General features: G+C 43.1%; 1 protein-coding gene across 1 annotated transcript in view; it reads right to left on the bottom strand.

Annotated features, from left to right (window-relative positions):
- Positions 1 to 4,133: 4,133 nt before the first annotated feature.
- Positions 4,134 to 18,170, bottom strand: part of frmpd3 (FERM and PDZ domain containing 3) — a 36,489-nt gene continuing 22,452 nt past the window's right edge. The window contains exons 7-11 of the mRNA XM_063000381.1: positions 18,029 to 18,118; positions 10,886 to 11,065; positions 10,666 to 10,801; positions 8,820 to 9,719; positions 4,134 to 7,501 (exon numbers count right to left, since the gene is read on the bottom strand). Of these exons, the coding sequence (XP_062856451.1) occupies positions 4,719 to 7,501; positions 8,820 to 9,719; positions 10,666 to 10,801; positions 10,886 to 11,065; positions 18,029 to 18,118 (4,089 nt within the window). The 3' untranslated portion in view covers positions 4,134 to 4,718. The remainder of the gene's footprint in view (positions 7,502 to 8,819; positions 9,720 to 10,665; positions 10,802 to 10,885; positions 11,066 to 18,028; positions 18,119 to 18,170) is intronic.

Here is an 18,170-nt window from a genome sequence, read left to right as displayed (position 1 = left end):
CACCACTGCGCTTTCTCTGCACATTCTTTGAGGCCATTTTAATATTGAATTTTACAAAATATAAAGAAAACACCGAAAAAACACTGTCTGCTGTCCGAATGTTCGCTTTCTGTATATATATAGCGAGAGAGAGACGGTCGGAGTTAACTTGTTCGTGACGTCACGTGTTTCGCGAATTTCGGTTCGTAATCCGAAATTTGTACGTATGTTAAGTTGAAAAACCCAAGGGTTCACTGTAATAATAAAACAATAAGGCATATTATTATTTTCGGCATTCAGCAGTTGAGGGTTAAGGGCCTTGCTCAAGGGCCAACAGTGGCAATCTAGCAGTGGTGGGGTTTGAACCAGCAACAGTTTAAGGAAGGTCTTTTTCCTGTTTCAGCATGACTGTACCCCTGTACATATAGTAAGGTCCACAAATGAGTCCTGCACAAGGACCGGAGCTTAGCCACACTGAGCGCCTGTTCCATGTCTATGTATCCACAAAGTTGAATCAGTTCATTTGGACACAAGTTTGTTGTAGAGATACGTTTCGTCACTCAATCCGAATGACTTCTTCAGACTGAAGTGTGTCCAGATGAACTGATTCAACTTTGTGGATTTGTGTACCTGGATTATTGAGCATGCATCAACAGACATGTCTATGTACAGTGTATCACAAAAGTGAGTACACCCCTCACATTTCTGCAAATATTTCATTATATCTTTTCATGGGACAACACTATAGACATGAAACTTGGATATAACTTAGAGTAGTCAGTGTACAACTTGTATAGCAGTGTAGATTTACTGTCTTCTGAAAATAACTCAACACACAGCCATTAATGTCTAAATGGCTGGCAACATAAGTGAGTACACCCCACAGTGAACATGTCCAAATTGTGCCCAAGGTGTCAATATTTTGTGTGACCACCATTATTATCCAGCACTGCCTTAACCCTCCTGGGCATGGAATTCACCAGAGCTGCACAGGTTGCTACTGGAATCCTCTTCCACTCCTCCATGATGACATCACGGAGCTGGTTGATGTTAGACACCTTGAACTCCTCCACCTTCCACTTGAGGATGCGCCACAGGTGCTCAATTGGGTTTAGTCCATCACCTTTACCTTCAGCTTCCTCAGCAAGGCAGTTGTCATCTTGGAGGTTGTGTTTGGGGTCGTTATCCTGTTGGAAAACTGCCATGAGGCCCAGTTTTCGAAGGGAGGGGATCATGCTCTGTTTCAGAATGTCACAGTACATGTTGAAATTCATGTTTCCCTCAATGAACTGCAGCTCCCCAGTGCCAGCAACACTCATGCAGCCCAAGACCATGATGCTACCACCACCATGCTTGACTGTAGGCAAGATACAGTTGTCTTGGTACTTCTCACCAGGGCGCCGCCACACATGCTGGACACCATCTGAGCCAAACAAGTTTATCTTGGTCTCGACAGACCACAGGGCATTCCAGTAATCCATGTTCTTGGACTGCTTGTTTTCAGCAAACTGTTTGCTGGCTTTCTTGTGCGTCAGCTTCCTTCTGGGATGACGACCATGCAGACCGAGTTGATGCAGTGTGCGGCGTATGGTCTGAGCACTGACAGGCTGACCTCCCACGTCTTCAACCTCTGCAGCAATGCTGGCAGCACTCATGTGTCTATTTTTTAAAGCCAACCTCTGGATATGACGCCGAACACGTGGACTCAACTTCTTTGGTCGACCCTGGCGAAGCCTGTTCCGAGTGGAACCTGTCCTGGAAAACCGCTGTATGACCTTGGCCACCATGCTGTAGCTCAGTTTCAGGGTGTTAGCAATCTTCTTATAGCCCAGGCCATCTTTGTGGAGAGCAACAATTCTATTTCTCACATCCTCAGAGAGTTCTTTGCCATGAGGTGCCATGTTGAATATCCAGTGGCCAGTATGAGAGAATTGTACCCAAAACACCAAATTTAACAGCCCTGCTCCCCATTTACACCTGGGACCTTGACACCTGACACCAGGGAGGGACAACGACACATTTGGGCACAATTTGGACATGTTCACTGTGGGGTGTACTCACTTATGTTGCCAGCCATTTAGACATTAATGGCTGTGTGTTGAGTTATTTTCAGAAGACAGTAAATCTACACTGCTATACAAGTTGTACACTGACTACTCTAAGTTGTATCTAAGTTTCATGTCTATAGTGTTGTCCCATGAAAAGATATAATGAAATATTTGCAGAAATGTGAGGGGTGTACTCATTTTTGTGATACACTGTATGTTGGGGGGGGGGGGGGTGTTAAAGTGTTAAATGAAACAGAATTAAGACATTTAAACTACCGTTGAACTAATGTTTTTAGTTTTAGGATTCTTTATTGCTTCATGAGCTTGCACAGAGAAACAGAAGAACACACGGACGCACTGACAGAAATCAAGAGGAACTTAAAATGAGCACAGATACAATAAAATAAATAAGAAAAAAACAGAAATCTGGCCAAATCGTAACATCAAAAATATTTCTAAACTGTGAGTGAATTTATCATAATAATATATATTATAAAAATAAACATGTCCCATGCTGTATATTTAGAATATACTCATTAAAATATAAATACTATATAACTATGATACATTACTACTATAAATTATGAACTAGAATTTACACTCGTGATATTTTGTTTATAAAACTGAATAATCTGTTCTGGATAAATAATTGCTAAATAGATCTTAAGCTGCACAAATATCTCATGTTTTTTTTACATCGTTTGTACAAGTGAAATAAAAGTACACTTTAGTTTGAAAGTCCAACGTTTGAGAGGTTTGGTTTTGATTTTCCCTTTAACAGATGATTATATTCTCACTGTTTCCAGTAACAGTCATTGAGCAGCTCGATGGTGTCCTCAGATCTGTATCAGTTCACGCTAAAATACTGGAGGTGTCGACATGCAAGACACCAGAACATAAATCTTTAAAGTACTCGATTAAATTGTTGGGATTATGAATCGCAGGAGCAGGAGACAGAAGTTTTCAGACAGAAAACAGCTGCTGAGTTTATTAAAATACATATAAAACTTGTATCTGTTTTCTATTCATATATTCTGGATTACACAATGGAAATACAGCCATGTCATTAATGGGATTAATATGGGAAGAGTTAAAAAGAGCAAAACAATCCGGCCATCGTAACGTCTCCAGGTGCCAGAAAAAGTTTGTGAACCTGCTGGAGTTCATTATAGTTCTACGTAGTTTACATCTTGCCACCATTTGTTTTAATTAAGTATACACTGATCAGCCATAACATTAAAACCACCCCCTTGGTTCTACACTCACTCTCTATTTTATCAGCTCTACTTACCATATAGAAGCACTTTGTAGCACAACACACACTAACACACCACCACCATGTCAGTGTCACTGCAGTGCTGAGAATGACCCACCACCTAAATAATACCTGCTCTGTAGTGGTCCTGTGGGGGTCCTGACCATTGAAGAACAGCATGAAAGGGGGCTAACAAAGCATGCAGAGAAACAGATGGACTACAGTCAGTAATTGTAGAGCTACAAAGTGCTTCTATATGGTAAGTGGAGCTGATAAAATGGACAGTAAATGTAGAAACAAAGAGGTGGTTTTAATGTTATTGCTGATCGGTGTTTCATTTTGTGTTTCGTTTTACTAAACCCACCATACAGATGTTTGTGGGTGTAGAATTCCTGACTCTAGCCCCTGTACCCTATTTATCAATCAAGAAAGACCTCAATAGGACTCCCACCGATCAGATATTTAGGTGGTAAAGGAATTAATGCAGATATCTTTTATGGGGTTCACAAACTTTTTCTCTTCACAGTATACACGTAAAGATAATTCTCTGATGTAAGAGTGAAATACTGAACCGGTTGAATGTGGTGTGGTGCTGAATTTATCTCGTGTCTTCAACGTGAAAGAAACTATTAGGAGCTTTATTAGTGAGTCTGGATATCTGCTACATGTTCTGCCCTGAGTGGGTGAACTATCTCACCACCGTGTGAGTGGGCACTGTGTCTATTTTAAACGTGGCAGCTTTTGTGGAATATCAGTCCAAACACTGTGATATTGCGATGTGTGAGGGAGTACTTTTAATATCACAACAATCAAAATTGTACAAACACGTCACCAATTAACCATCGCTTTTACTAGCTAATTCACAGAATCTGCTACTGAACACTTTGTTAGAAATATTTTTGTCTCAGAGCACATTTTCAATCACGTCTCTGCAAGATTTGTAACACTTCTTAAATAATCATTTATTTTTTTGTAATATATGAAGAATAAATTAGTTTTAAAATAAACGTTTTTGACAGTGACGATTATATCTTTAAAAGGTTTGAGTGTATAGCCCTGTCGATCGTCCATACAGCACGGGCAAAGCAACCTTCTACGGGTCTGAATTCCTCCGACGCTGGCGAATAGTTCTCTGCATGGACATTTAGGCAGCTTGGCCTGAAACGACTCTGTAAACATGTGATGTTATATGTTATTTGGCAGAAATGAAAAAATAAGATGACCCAAAAGAGGCGCCATTACAAAGTTTGGGCCCCTGACAGGTTAATGCACTGGATCCTTTAACTCCAGACAATTTCATTCCCCTGAAAAAGTTCCCTTCCTTAAGGCGTCATGATCCCTCGCCTACTTAATCCACTTAAGGGATTCGTTCCTTCCTAAGCCCCCCGGCATGACACTCGAGTTGTGTTAGCTATTAGTCTTGTGCAAAGAGAACGTTACTTGCTGGGCAGGGTTTTGATGGCGCGACCGAGCGAGCCCATATTAGTAGAAGGTAATTGTGGACTTGCACTCTTGTTGGGCAGGCTGCTAGAATGCCCCATCGCTTCCTCGGCCGCCCGAAGAAGCAGAGTATAGTTCACAGCGACTTCTTCTACCTTTCTTAAAAGCTGCAGCCTTTGGTTTTCGGATCGCACCCCCCTGACCAAACAAATGAACGTCTGAGTCAAGCTGCACAACACCTGGAAGCTGGCTGTGACAGCACTTAACATACGCGAGGGACTTTTTTCCACACTGGCCACCCGTCTGCACGATGCCCTGAACTCCTTAAAGCGCACCGCGAGTTCCTGTTTGTATTCTGCCAACTTCGCCGGGAGCATCCGGGGCTCGCCCTCGATCTGCGGACTGTTAGCACACTGCCGCAAGATCGAAAGTAGCTCATTGGCATCAAGTTGTGCACTCAAGAAACCATCAGGTAGGCTGAATGTTTTGGCTTGCAGGGACTGCACGCGTGCCAAGCTGGTTTCAAAACTGTCACAGGATCGTAGGTCAATCTCCTGAGTTTGTGGTTCCTCCTCCTCTTCTTCTTCCTCGCCGCTGCAGTCCTCAGCATTGAGTACCTGCAGAGTCTTGCTGACTACCGGCATAGATCTCGAATCAAGTCGCATCCCAGGTAAGACCTGAAGAGGAATGGTGTAAGAGACTTCATCTTTCTCACTGCTCTCGTCAGCGGCCTCGCATTTGCGATAGCAGAAACAGAAGGAGCAACATTTTTCCCTGTCCTCATTATCTTCACTTGGTAAGCCAAGCAGAACCTCGGTGGTTCCCTCTCGACTCTCTCGGAGAAGTTCTTCCCCTTGAAGAAAGAACACGCCCTTCCTCTTTGAATCTCCCGCTTGAGTATGAATTGGCTCGACGGGTGTTGGGAGTCTTAGGCCTGTAGCCCGAACTCTTTCCATTTCCTTCTCCAGGCTCTTTGTTTTGGTCGATTTGACTTCAGCATATAGGGGTGTGCTATCATTGTTATCTATTTCCCCTATGCTGTATCTCCGCTGGAGCTTTTTGTACTGTGGTGCTTCAATGCATTCTGTATGCAAGGTACAAGTGGGTAAACAGGATGTATTTGTGTCCCTAGGTTCTCTCGACTCGAGGCTTGTGGACCGGATCCGTGTCGTTTTGATCTCCAGTGTGTGAGGTCGGGCGGAGCTCTCTTGAACGTGTGAAGATTTGGGTTTTGCAGGGGGAGTTTTGGAGATGTTCCTCTCTCTGTCTCTGAGCTCCACTGCAGAACCCACGGGGGTATCAGGGAGACGCATGGCCCTGCACATCCTTTTGCAGTCGCAGCTACGTCGTTGTTCTCGTGAAATCCCGGGCACTTTCTGTACAGGGCTGGTGCGCAGCTGGCATGAACACGGAGTACCCGAGGGGATCGGGGATGACCCCTGGGGTAGGAACTCTCCTTGAGATGCTTTCGGCTTTAGAAGCTCCTCTAGAAACTCTAGCTCATATTGTCTCACCTTCTGAAGCTGCGCTCGGCGTTCGTCTGTCTCCCGGCGCAGTCGAGCGGGAAACGTGGCCGAGATCAGATTTTTTATGCTCATGAACGGAGCACTACGCTGAGACTTTGCTTTGCTGTTTTCCTGCTTTTTATACTCGGCACCAGGAATAGTTGCCCCTTTTTGGTCGGCGCTCAGAATGTGAGTTGTGTTGACCAGAACAGGCACACTTTTAGTGCTTTTCTGTGGCTCAGGAAGGGCTTTACTTTTGGAGCTCTCTGTCTTTACCTCAGGTGTGTCTTTCCTTTCTATTTTAACAGGTACAACTGGAGAGTACTTCGCCTGGGGCAAGGTTTTAGGCTTCGTCAAATTTACATCGGGTGTCCTGACTGCACTCTCTTTGTTGTTGGCTATCTGTAATCCTTTGGCACGGAGTCGCTCATCATCAGTTGGAGAGGAGGAGTGGAATACAACCATCTTTTGGGTTTGTGGGTCCTTCAGACGCAATTGTGGACCTGAATCTGGTCGAACTGGACATGTGCAGAACAAGTCATCAACGGGTAGTAGATCCTTTGAACTTGAAGGCTGATTGGTCTCACTTGAGGCAGACTCCACATCTGGGCACATCTTTGTTGGGGAAATTTTGGCAGAAGCACTCCTTTCCACAGGCAAGAGAACAGGTAAGGCTTTATTGGTAGTTTCTTGGCTTGACTGCCCAGAATCTTTCTCTTTGTCTGTCTTTAAGACACTTGGGCTCAATTTATTATCTTTAAAACTTGGTGTTTTTAGCTCTTGATTAACCTCAGGTGTGCTCTCTTTTTCAGGAACCTTCAGTTCATCAGTTCTAAGAGGAACAGGTTCCAAACAGCACTCTTTAATGGGCTCTGATATAGATTTCTTTACCTGCAGTTCCTTGTTTTCTACATATTCAGTCTTTACTTGCTCCATGGGAACTCCAGTGGGTGTGGCTGCTTGACTAGGGCTGACTCTTAAGGGTACAGTTTTACTAAGGATGACAGATTTCGGTGCGCAACCACTACGGATTTGACCCACGGAAAAAGCTCCTCCGCCAATCGTCTGGGTTGTGCAACCGGGAATAGTGAGAGGAAAGTCACGCCGGCTAAAGATTCGCTCTTTGTTAATGTGGTGGGCCAAAAGATAGGCCTGATTTTGATGCTGCTTCATGGCAGTCACCATCTCTGACACGTCAGTAAGCTCTGATGAGTTGGTCTCGTGCCCGGAGTCGAGTGATGACTCCGGAGTGATAGCTGCCAGGACAATCAACCCTGTGGGAAATGATAAGTGGGATACAATCAGAGGTGTATAGAAAACATTCAAAGAAACAAATAACACATGCACACAAAGCTTGAAATTGAAATCGATTCTTTACACCTTTTGCATATTTTTTAGAATTGTTAGTGCTAAGCCAGTGCCGTTTTGTGGCTAATTTGTAAAAATGTAAAGGAATCGTGGTGCAAATTGCAAGTCTATGTTGGTGGCCACAGGCTGCGTAGTTTGGTGTATCCAATGTGCAAGCAGAAACACTATAAAGACACACTTACGGAAGGATAGGTTGAGCCTTGACACTACATCAGCAAGTAATCAAACAGTTCAAGAACTCAACCAGCAATAATAGATTGTTTGGTATTTATCCATCTACAATGCACAACACCAACCACAGGTTCGGGAAATCTAGAGAAATCACTATGCATAAAGAACAAGGTCGAAAACCATTACTGATTGCCGATGAGCTTTAGACAAATATACCGACCAGGCATAACATTATGACCACTGACAGGTGAAGTGAATAACACTGATTATCTCTTCATCACGGCACCTGTTACTGGGTGGGATATATTAGGCAGCAAGTGGATTTCTGGATTAGGGAGCAAGTGAGGATTTGAGTGAGTTTGACGAGGACCAGATGACTGGGTCAGAGCATCTCCAAAACTGCAGCTCTTGTGGGGTGTTCCCGGTCTGCAGTGGTCAGTATCTATCAGAAGTGGTCCAAGGAAGGAACAGTGGTAAACCGACGACAGGGTCATGGGTGGCCAAGGCTCATTGATGCACGTGGGGAGTGAAGGCTGGCCCATGTGGTCCGATCTAACAGACGAGCTACTGTAGCTCAAACTGCTGAAGAAGTTAATGCTGGTTCTAATAGAAAGGTGTCAGAATACACAGTGCAGCACAGTTTGTTGCGTATTAGGAATAGTGGTCATAATGTTATGCCTGATGTGTGTATGTAATTCCAATAAAATTCCATGCATTGCCACTAGAAGGTGGAGCAGTGGGGTTGTAGATCCTACATAGGGATTCTGCAGCAAGGACGTTTTCTGTGATAGACGCCTGATTCTGTGAGGTAAATTCTTCGACTGGTTAATGGCAGAAAATCAAATGCTCTCATTCGTAATGGACCTTTTAAAGGTTAAACTACTGTATTATGTGTTGATGTTGCCAAAAAAATGAAGCTCGTAAAAGCGTTCTCCTCCAATTTTGCCTCAACATTCAACTTTCATTTTTAGGATTATTATCACTTTAGTACAAATGTATACAGCAGCAACTTGGTGGACACAGAAGGCATTAGGAGGTATTTGGTATGTCCACCTGCTGTCTGTGGAGCCTGCTGATGATGATGGGGGTAGTCCTCCGATGCCGCCAGAGCCTCCAGTGCCTGCAGGGTGGACACTAATGCATCATCTAGCTCTTGAGCGTGATCCCGAACCGTTCTTGGGGCCACGTTATCAATCAGTGTCACTGGCACTTTCTCTAGGGTGACTGTCACAGGTGTTACAGCTGTGCCAGCTGTGACGGCTGTATTAGTAGCGGCAACAGAAGCGGCAGCGGCAGTAGCAGCAGCGGCGGCGGCAGCAGCAGCTTTACGGTTCTTTTTTGAGTCATCCTCATCAGAGCTGTTATCTCGAAACCCGGGCGGTGGAGCAGCAATGGCAGGAGGAGGAGGTTGCAGTTTCCCTCCTCCATCCTCCGTCTCTTCATCCTCTTCACTACCAGGTGGAGGGAGGGCGATAAGGTCAACGGCTCCTCCTCCATCGCAGGAGGAACAAGCATTCATGCCTGGCACAGCAAGTTTTCCGGATGCACCCTTATCTGGCGCCACTCCTCCAGCCTTCAGTTTGGCTTTGCAGGAGTCACAGAAAAATCTCTGCTGCGAGTTCTCCAGTGTTCTTGCTCGTCCCCTGAAGCCCGAGGTGTCGCGGGAAGGGCTCTCTGGATCGACGTTTTTAAGGGTGGGATCAGACTTGGCTTGGGACCGGTTCTGTCCATGCAAGATGAGGTTCTCATTGATATCCAACTGCTCATCTGCTTGCATCTGGAGCTCCTGAAGCTGTTGTTGCTCCTTCAGATGGATGTGACAGAGGCCAAGATGTTGCGACTGCGCTGGTATCTTGAGCGAAGGCTCTCGAGACAAACCCTCCCTCTCTTCTCGCCGACTGCCACTCGACACCGAGGCCCCAGATCGGGAATGAGGATGAGAGCTTCTGAAATCTGAAGGACAGAATCATCAGAAGGTTTGAATTGAGAGGAGGAGTCGGATGGTAGAAGCTGGAGCTGAGGGAGATCTTGCATATGGAGGTCTTTTGGAATGTCAAGCAATGTAATGTTGTGGTCGTCCTCGTTAGCAGACCACAGTAGATAATGACAGCGTCCAATGTATGGTGGATTATAATGAATTTGATGTTCTGAGAGCACAAAGAAATGTACAAATCCAGAATGTCACGGCAGAACACATGGATCCCATGAATTAATTTGATATGAAGATGAAAGGAGCAAGAACAGCAAGAAGTAATGAATGATTCTCATGACTGATGCAAGTCCCAGAGAACATGAAGGAGCAGGAGTCATTTCACACTTAATTCTAGTATTCAGCATTTTTGATAGCATTCTATCTTATTATTAAAGCTGCTGTAAACAAAGTTTCTCCCAAACGTCCATCCAAAGCCCCCCTGCCCCTTCAGAAACATAGTAAAACAGTCACTTGCACTAACTTTTATTTATCCTTGTATTTGGTTAAATAATCACCTACAGCAGCTTTAATACTAGGGTTGCCATCGCAAAACCTTTCTATACATTTCCTGCCACCGTGCCCATGTTCATTAATTTATTTAACTAGAGAGTGCATTTCCGGAGAAAATGCGAGTGTGATTGCCGTGTGTGTATTTATTTATTGGTTACTAGACAAAGGCTTGTTACCAAAGAAATTTGGTAACTCTGCTCTGGCAACCCTATTTAATATTTTCACCAGGAGATTAGTATATTTTATAGTAAATAAAGCAAAAATCTCAACATTGACACATGCTAACAAAAGGCACAAATCTTTATCTTTAATAAAACCAGAATTTAATAAGCAGCGTGGAACACAGTGAGCGGTGACACTGCTAAACATTTAAGCTTTATTTTCTTTAAAAAAACAAAGATGTTATGACTACCATACCTGCCTTGATCATATGAGACTGACCCGGTGCCCTGTAGTAGATGGTCCTTTTGGGATCCACAAAGAGTTTGTAATAGCCGGAAATCAGACAGGCAAAGTTTGAAGCGTCGGGCCACTCCATCAAAAAAATCAGCGGCTAAACAAGTAAGTCAGACACGACACTGTAAATAAACCAGTTCTTAAGCACAGAGAAATAAATACCAGGTTCTCGGGATCGTACCTTAGCATCAAGCATGGCCACCTCGACCCGAGCGACTCCCTGGTGCTCGCGGAAGAGCTGAACCTTTGCTACGCGGCTGAACTCAGCCAAGACTGTTGTGAGGTTATTTTTTAGGTCAATGACGTGACTGATGCCATGTCTAGGCCCTATCAATAATGTAGTGGCTGTGTGTTTTTCATCCTGAAACAAGAGAAAAAAGAATATTAACGTCCATATACTTAATGGTTCATTCACACCAGGTGCAGTAGAGATAATACTAATAATACTGTATACTGTATTTTAGCTACACTTACTAACAAAGTAAAAAATCTATAAAATTAAATAATATTAATTATTATTTATTTTAGTCTTTGGAAGTCTTGGTCATGCTCTTCCAACCAATGTCGGATATTTCTAGCTGTGTGACATGTTGAATTGTCTTGCTAGAAGATCCCATTTGCCCCAGGGACAATTTTACCCATGGTACTTTTACCCATGACAGCAACGAGGGATATACACCGATCAGCCATAACATTAAAACCACCTCCTTGTTTCTACACTCACTGTCCATTTTATCAGCTGCACTTACCATTCTGCACTTTGTAGTTCTACAATTACTGACTGTAGTCTATCTGTTTCTGTGCATGCTTTGTTAGCCCCCTTTCACCCTGTTCTTTAATGGTCAGGACCACCACAGAGCAGGTATTATTTAGGTGGTGGATCATTCTCAGCACTGCAGTGACACTGACATGGTGGTGGTGTGTTAGTGTGTGTTGTGCTGGTATGAGTGGATCAGACACAGCAGCGATGCTGGAGCTTTTAAACACCTCACTGTCACTGCTGGACTGAGAATATTCCACCAACCAAAAACATCTAGCCAACAGCGCCCCGTGGGCAGCGTATTGTGACCACTGATGAAGGTCTAGAAGATGACCGACTCAAACAGCAGCAGTAGATGAGCGATCGTCTCTGACTTTACATCTACAAGGTGGACCAACTAGGTAGGAGTGTCTAACAACACACATTAACACACCACGACTATGTCAGTGTCACTGCAGTGCTGAGAATGATCCACCACCTAAATAATACCTGCTCTGTGGTGGTCCTGACCATTGAAGAACAGAGTGAACAGGGTGGCTAACAAAGCATGCGGAGAAACAGATGGACTACAGTCAGTAATTGTAGAACTACAAAGTGCTTCTATATGGTAAGCAGGGCTCTAGAGTGCGCACATGCGACCTAATTTCTCAATGGTGCGACTAAAAAAAATCTCAGGTCGCACCGGTGCGACCAGGCGTCCGAGGGGAAAAAAAACCAGACACACATTAGGCCAATATCATGGTCTAAACCAATCAGAGATAGTGAAGGGCGGGACATTATTGTAGCGGTGATATGTGAGCGACATTCAGCTCAGCCAATCAGAATGCAGCACCCGGTTTATACATGTTCGGACGTTCTGCAGTAAGTTTAGTTTTGTATATGAGACTCGCCGGATGTTCCAGAATGGAAGTTCGGGTTCTGGAGCTCGGCGGTGTAAAGTGTTGTAACGCTCACTTAAGTCCTGACTAAACAGTTAAAGTGACTCGACCCTGTCGTGTGCCTTTATTCCCACACCTCCACCACCGCACAGCAAAAGACCCGCAGCATCCCCACCGGACAGCGGCTAGGTGAGCCGACCCTCTACAGTAGCAAGGGGCTAATGCTAGCGGTAAAGTGCCGCGATAGTGAAAGTAAAAACACGACAATATTTTCGTTAAGTAAAATATAAAAATAACTAAAAGACCAAAATATATTACAATACATGTAGTCAAAATACGCAGTGAGTGCACCGCAAGCGATTTTGGGAATCTGTGTAAAAGATACAGTAAAGCAGATAATATAATGCACTGCATTTAAGATTACACTAACACTCTAGAGCCCCATACACACACACACACACACACACACAAACATATACATATCATTTTAAATATATACACACACATACATACACATTTACTCTATTATTATTTTTATAATTTTTATAAGTGTGCTATAATTAGTCTATAATACTATAATTAACTGTATTAACTGTATAATTACTACAGTATATTAACTGTAAAGAGCATGGGAAGACCATGGCCGGCAATAGTATATTTGTGACTGGTTCTAATACATTTCGAATTGAAAGGCTGAAAAAGCCCAATGCATCTATAAAACACATTACATGCCGCGATAAATGCACTGCCCGAGTGTCCCCCTCTCCCCACTGCCTTTCAGTGGCAGGCAGTAGCAAACAGATCATCAGACAAGGCCATGTTGACCAGATTGTTAGTTATTTACAAGTCAATATTGCCTGTGTGGACAGTGATTTAAAAAAAAAAAGTGAACCTGTAAAACTGCGGTGTTAAATGCGATGCGGTCGAAAATTTGGGTGCACCTAACTTTTGTGCTGGTGCACCTAAGAAAAAAAGTTAGGCGCACCAGTGCAACCAGTGCAAAAAGTTAGTCTAGAGCCCTGGTAAGTGAAGCTGATAAAATGAACAGTGAGTGTAGAAACAAGGATGTGGTTATAATGTTATGGCTGATCAGTGTATGTGCAGACAGTCTTATATACCCACCAAGCCAGCTCACGAAACATGACTTCAGTAATGTGACTTGACTGTATATGCTTCCATCTTTGTGTCACCAGTTTGGGAAAGACCATTTTCTGTTCCAACATGACTGTGCATCATGTAAGGCCCATAAAAACATGATGAGTTTAATGAGTTTGGTTCAGAGAAAGCTCTGATCTTAACCCAGCTGAACATGAACTGGACTGGAATGCCGAATGCAAGCAAAGCCTTTTCATCCAGCATCAGTGCCTGACCTCACAGATGCTCTTTATGGCCCAACTTTGTAATAACGGCTGCGGTTCTGGAATTAACAAGCTAATAGTCGGGTGTCCACATATGTTTGGCCATAAAGTGCACTTGGCACAGGGATGTAATGAAATTCAATAAAATAAAAGGCTAAAACCACCATTATCAAGTACTGAACAACAGGTCTGTGCAGATGGAAGCACTTCAGGTGCCTGAGCATCGTCACTTAAGAATAATAAAATGAACCCAAACATGCCAGAATAAAGTTGGGGATTTTATGCTGATTGAACAGGTGTGTCTACATTAGAATATTTTACAGCAGTTATACGACTAGGCAGCATATCCAACTTTAATGTTAGTAGAATTATGCAATAAAAAAAAAAGCATTACTGCGTATAATCTTGTCTTCTCCTTTTCTCTTCATCTTCATCTTGAAACGCTCTAGCTGTTAAGCCGTATTTGCATTTATGAGTACAAAGCAATAACGAATTCTGAGGAGTTAAGTGGCCTCGGCAGCCAAAACAACATCCCAGATGTTTTATTCCATTAGATAAGATATACTTTAATGAAAGTGTTTAAATTGTGTTTCAATGGAGTGGCGCTGTGGTCTATTACAGTGGTCCCCAACCACCAGGCCACCAGTTTTGGATTAAAATCAAGGCAGAATATCAAGAGATCGCTACAAAAGCAATGAAAAATCTTAGTGAAGGGGGATTTTCTGCCGTGACGGCAACCAAAACAAAGTTACGGGGTAAACTGGACATAAGGAACACACTTCAAGTCTTATTGTCTCCTATCACCCCTAGCTGGGGGCGTCTCGTTGCAGCGAAAAAAGCTCAGGGTTCCTGCTGATTTTCCATCATTGGTAAGATCTGGGATTGAATCTCAGTGCTACTGTCAGCCCGCCAGGCATCTACACAGGCTTGTCTGAGAAGAGGATGGTTGTCCAGTAAATTCCTGCCATGTGCTCAGTGTTTTTATACTGACCAGAATGAAGCAGTACACTAATCAGCCATAACATTATAACCACCTTCTTGTATCTACACTCACTGTCCATTTTACCAGCTCCACTTACCATATAGAAGCACTTTGTAGTTCTACAATTACTGACTGTAGTCCATTTGTTTCTCTGCATACTTTTTTAGCCTGCTTTTGCACTGTTTTTCAATGGTCAGGACCCCCACAGGACCACTACAGAGCAGGTATTATTTAGGTGGTGGATCATTCTCAGCACTGCAGTGACACTGACATGGTGGTGGTGTGTTAGTGTGTGTTGTGCTAGTATGAGTGGATCAGACACAGCAGCGCTGCTGGAGTTTTTAAATACCGTGTCCACTCACTGTCCACTCTATTAGACACTCCTACCTAGTTGGTCCACCTTGTAGATGTAAAGTCAGAGACGATCGCTCATCTACTGCTGCTGTTTGAGTCGGTCATCTTCTAGACCTTCATCAGTGTTGGTGGACTATTCTCAATCCAGCAGTGACAGTGAGGTGTTTAAAAACTCCAGCAGCACTGCTGTGTCTGGTCCACTCATACCAGCTCAACACACACTAACACACCACCACCATGTCAGTGTCACTGCAGTGCTGAGAATGATCCACAACCTAAATAATACCTGCTCTGTGGGGGTCCTGACCATTGAAGAACAGCATGAAAGAGGGCTAACAAAGCATTCAGAGAAACAGATGGACTACATTCAGTTATTGTAGAACTACAAAGAGCTTCTATATAATTGACATTTAACCAGCTAACTTCTGATCCCTGGTCATCCAGTCTTACTAGTATTTGCTTCTCTTTTAGTTTCCAGGATATTGGCGGAGATCAATTTTCTTTGGATGCCTCATATCATGCTACACAATACGTATGAGTAAAGTCGATACAACAAATACTGATTACAACCAGGGCCGGCGCTAGGGGGGGGGGGGGGGGGGGGCTGAGGGGGGCATTGCCCCCCCAAATTGTGTCTTTGCCCCCCCAAGCACAATGCAAGCAACGGCTATTTTTAAAATTATCTCTGAACCAATCACAAAAATGCATTTTGTTTTACAGTGTGAAGATATTTCCTTGCTTATTCCTGATTGGCTCTTTGAGTCATATAAAAATCGGCAGACTGCCCCAAACAGTTCAGTTCGGCAGTATATGTTCTGTTAGTGTGAGCGAGAGGCAGGTATACTGGTAAACACTTTTTTTTTACAGAATTAGTATTCTTTTGTTTTCTTTATATTTTAATTTCCCAATAATATAAATATTCTCACTCATTCCTATTTCCACGTTTGAATATTCTCAGTCTGTGTGTAGGTACATTTGTCAGCTTTGACTTAAATTTGTATTAAAGCCTTTCAAGAAATAGAGTTGTTCTATTAGTAATGGCAATTTAATTAAGGGGGCGTATTAAAATGAAATACAATTAGATAATCTTTTTTCGCCATTTACAGTGCCTTGCAAAAGTATTCAGCCCCCTTGAACTTTTCAACTTTTTGCCACATTTCAGGCTTTAAACATAAAGATATGAAATTGTAATTTTTTGTGAAGAATCAATAACAAGTGCGACACAATTGTGAAGTGGAACGAAATTTATTGGATATTTTAAACTTTTTTTAGAAATAAAAAACTAAAAAGTGGGGCGTGCAATATTATTCAGCCCCTTTACTTTCAGTGCAGCAAACTCACTCCAGAAGTTCAGTGAGGATCTCTGAATGATCCAATGTTGACCTAAATGACTGATGGTGATAAATAGAATCCACCTGTGTGTAATCAAGTCTCCGTATAAATGCACCTGCTCTGTGATAGTCTCAGAGTTCTGTTTAAAGCGCAGAGAGCATCATGAAGACCAAGAAACACACCAGGCAGGTCCGAGATACTGTTGTGGAGAAGTTTAAAGCCGAATTTGGATACAAAAAGATTTCCCAAGCTTCACACATCTCAAGGAGCACTGTGCAAGCGATCATATTGAAATGAAGGGAGTATCAGACCACTGCAAATCTACCAAGACCCGGCCGTCCCTCTAAACTTTCAGCTCAAACAAGGAGAAGACTGATCAGAGATGCAGCCAAGAGGCCCATGATCACTCTGAATGAACTGCAGAGATCTACAGCTGAGGTGGGAGAATCTGTCCATAGGACACAATCAGTCGTACACTGCACAAATCTGGCCTTTATGGAAGAGTGGCAAGAAGAAAGCCATTTCTCAAAGATATCCATAAAAAGTCACCTGGGAGACACACCAAGCATGTGGAAGAAGGTGCTCTGGTCAGATGAAACCAAAATCGAACTTTTTGGCCACAATGCAAAACGTTATGTTTGGCATAAAAGCAACACAGCTCATCACCCTGAACACACCATCCCCACTGTCAAACATGGTGGTGGCAGCATCATGGTTTGGGCCTGCTTTTCTTCAGCAGGGACAGGGAAGATGGTTAAAATTGATGGGAAGATGGATGGAGCCAAATACAGGACCATTCTGGAAGAAAACCTGTTGCAGTCTGCAAAAGACCTGAGACTGGGACGGTGATTTATCTTCCAACAAGACAATGATCCAAAACATAAAGCAAAATCTACAATGGAATGGTTCACAAATAAACTTATCCAGGTGAAAATGGCCAAGTCAAAGTCCAGACCTGAATCCCATCGAGAATCTGTGGAAAGAGCTGAAAACTGCTGTTCACAAACGCTCTCCATCCAACCTCACTGAGCTCGAGCTGTTTTGCAAGGAAGAATGGGCAAAAATTTCAGTATCTCGATGTGCAAAACTAATAGAGACATACCCCAAGCGACTTGCAGCTGTAATCGCAGCAAAAGGTGGCGCTACAAAGTATTAACGCAAGGGGGCTGAATAATATTGCACGCCCCACTTTTCAGTTTTTTATTTCTAAAAAAAGTTTAAAATATCCAATAAATTTCGTTCCACTTCACGATTGTGTCCCACTTCTTGTTGATTCTTCACAAAAAATTACAATTTCATATCTTTATGTTTAAAGCCTGAAATGTGGCAAAAGGTTGAAAAGTTCAAGGGGGCTGAATACTTTTGCAAGGCACTGTACATAATCAACATGTATTTTTTAATCATTGGGTTTTAAGTTTAAGTTCGAAAACATGCATTTTTATTTCTTTACCTCATACATCACTTTAAGCCAGTATCAATAGCTTGGCTGTCATCATTCATGCACAAATCAAGCCTTGAATATATTTCTGGCTTCAAAAACATGACTATCAACATGCCCCCTCATTAGGTTTTACTGCCCCCCCAAGCAAAGCAGTCCAGAACCGGGGCTGATTACAACTGTTCCATATTCAAGGGAAAAACAGAAATAATCTGTTCTTACCAGCCCGACTGTGTGAAACAACAATCCACCGAACGGCGGCAGGTCATTCAGCACCCGAATGTACTGCAACTTTCCTTGCAGAGGAGGAACCTGCAATAACAGAGTGGAAAATGATGTCAAAAATTCAGTCTAACCAACAGGG

This window comes from Trichomycterus rosablanca, chromosome 8 (genome assembly GCF_030014385.1).
Source record: "Trichomycterus rosablanca isolate fTriRos1 chromosome 8, fTriRos1.hap1, whole genome shotgun sequence".
Lineage (NCBI taxonomy): Eukaryota > Metazoa > Chordata > Actinopteri > Siluriformes > Trichomycteridae > Trichomycterus > Trichomycterus rosablanca.
This window is presented reverse-complemented; position numbering and strand designations above follow the sequence as displayed.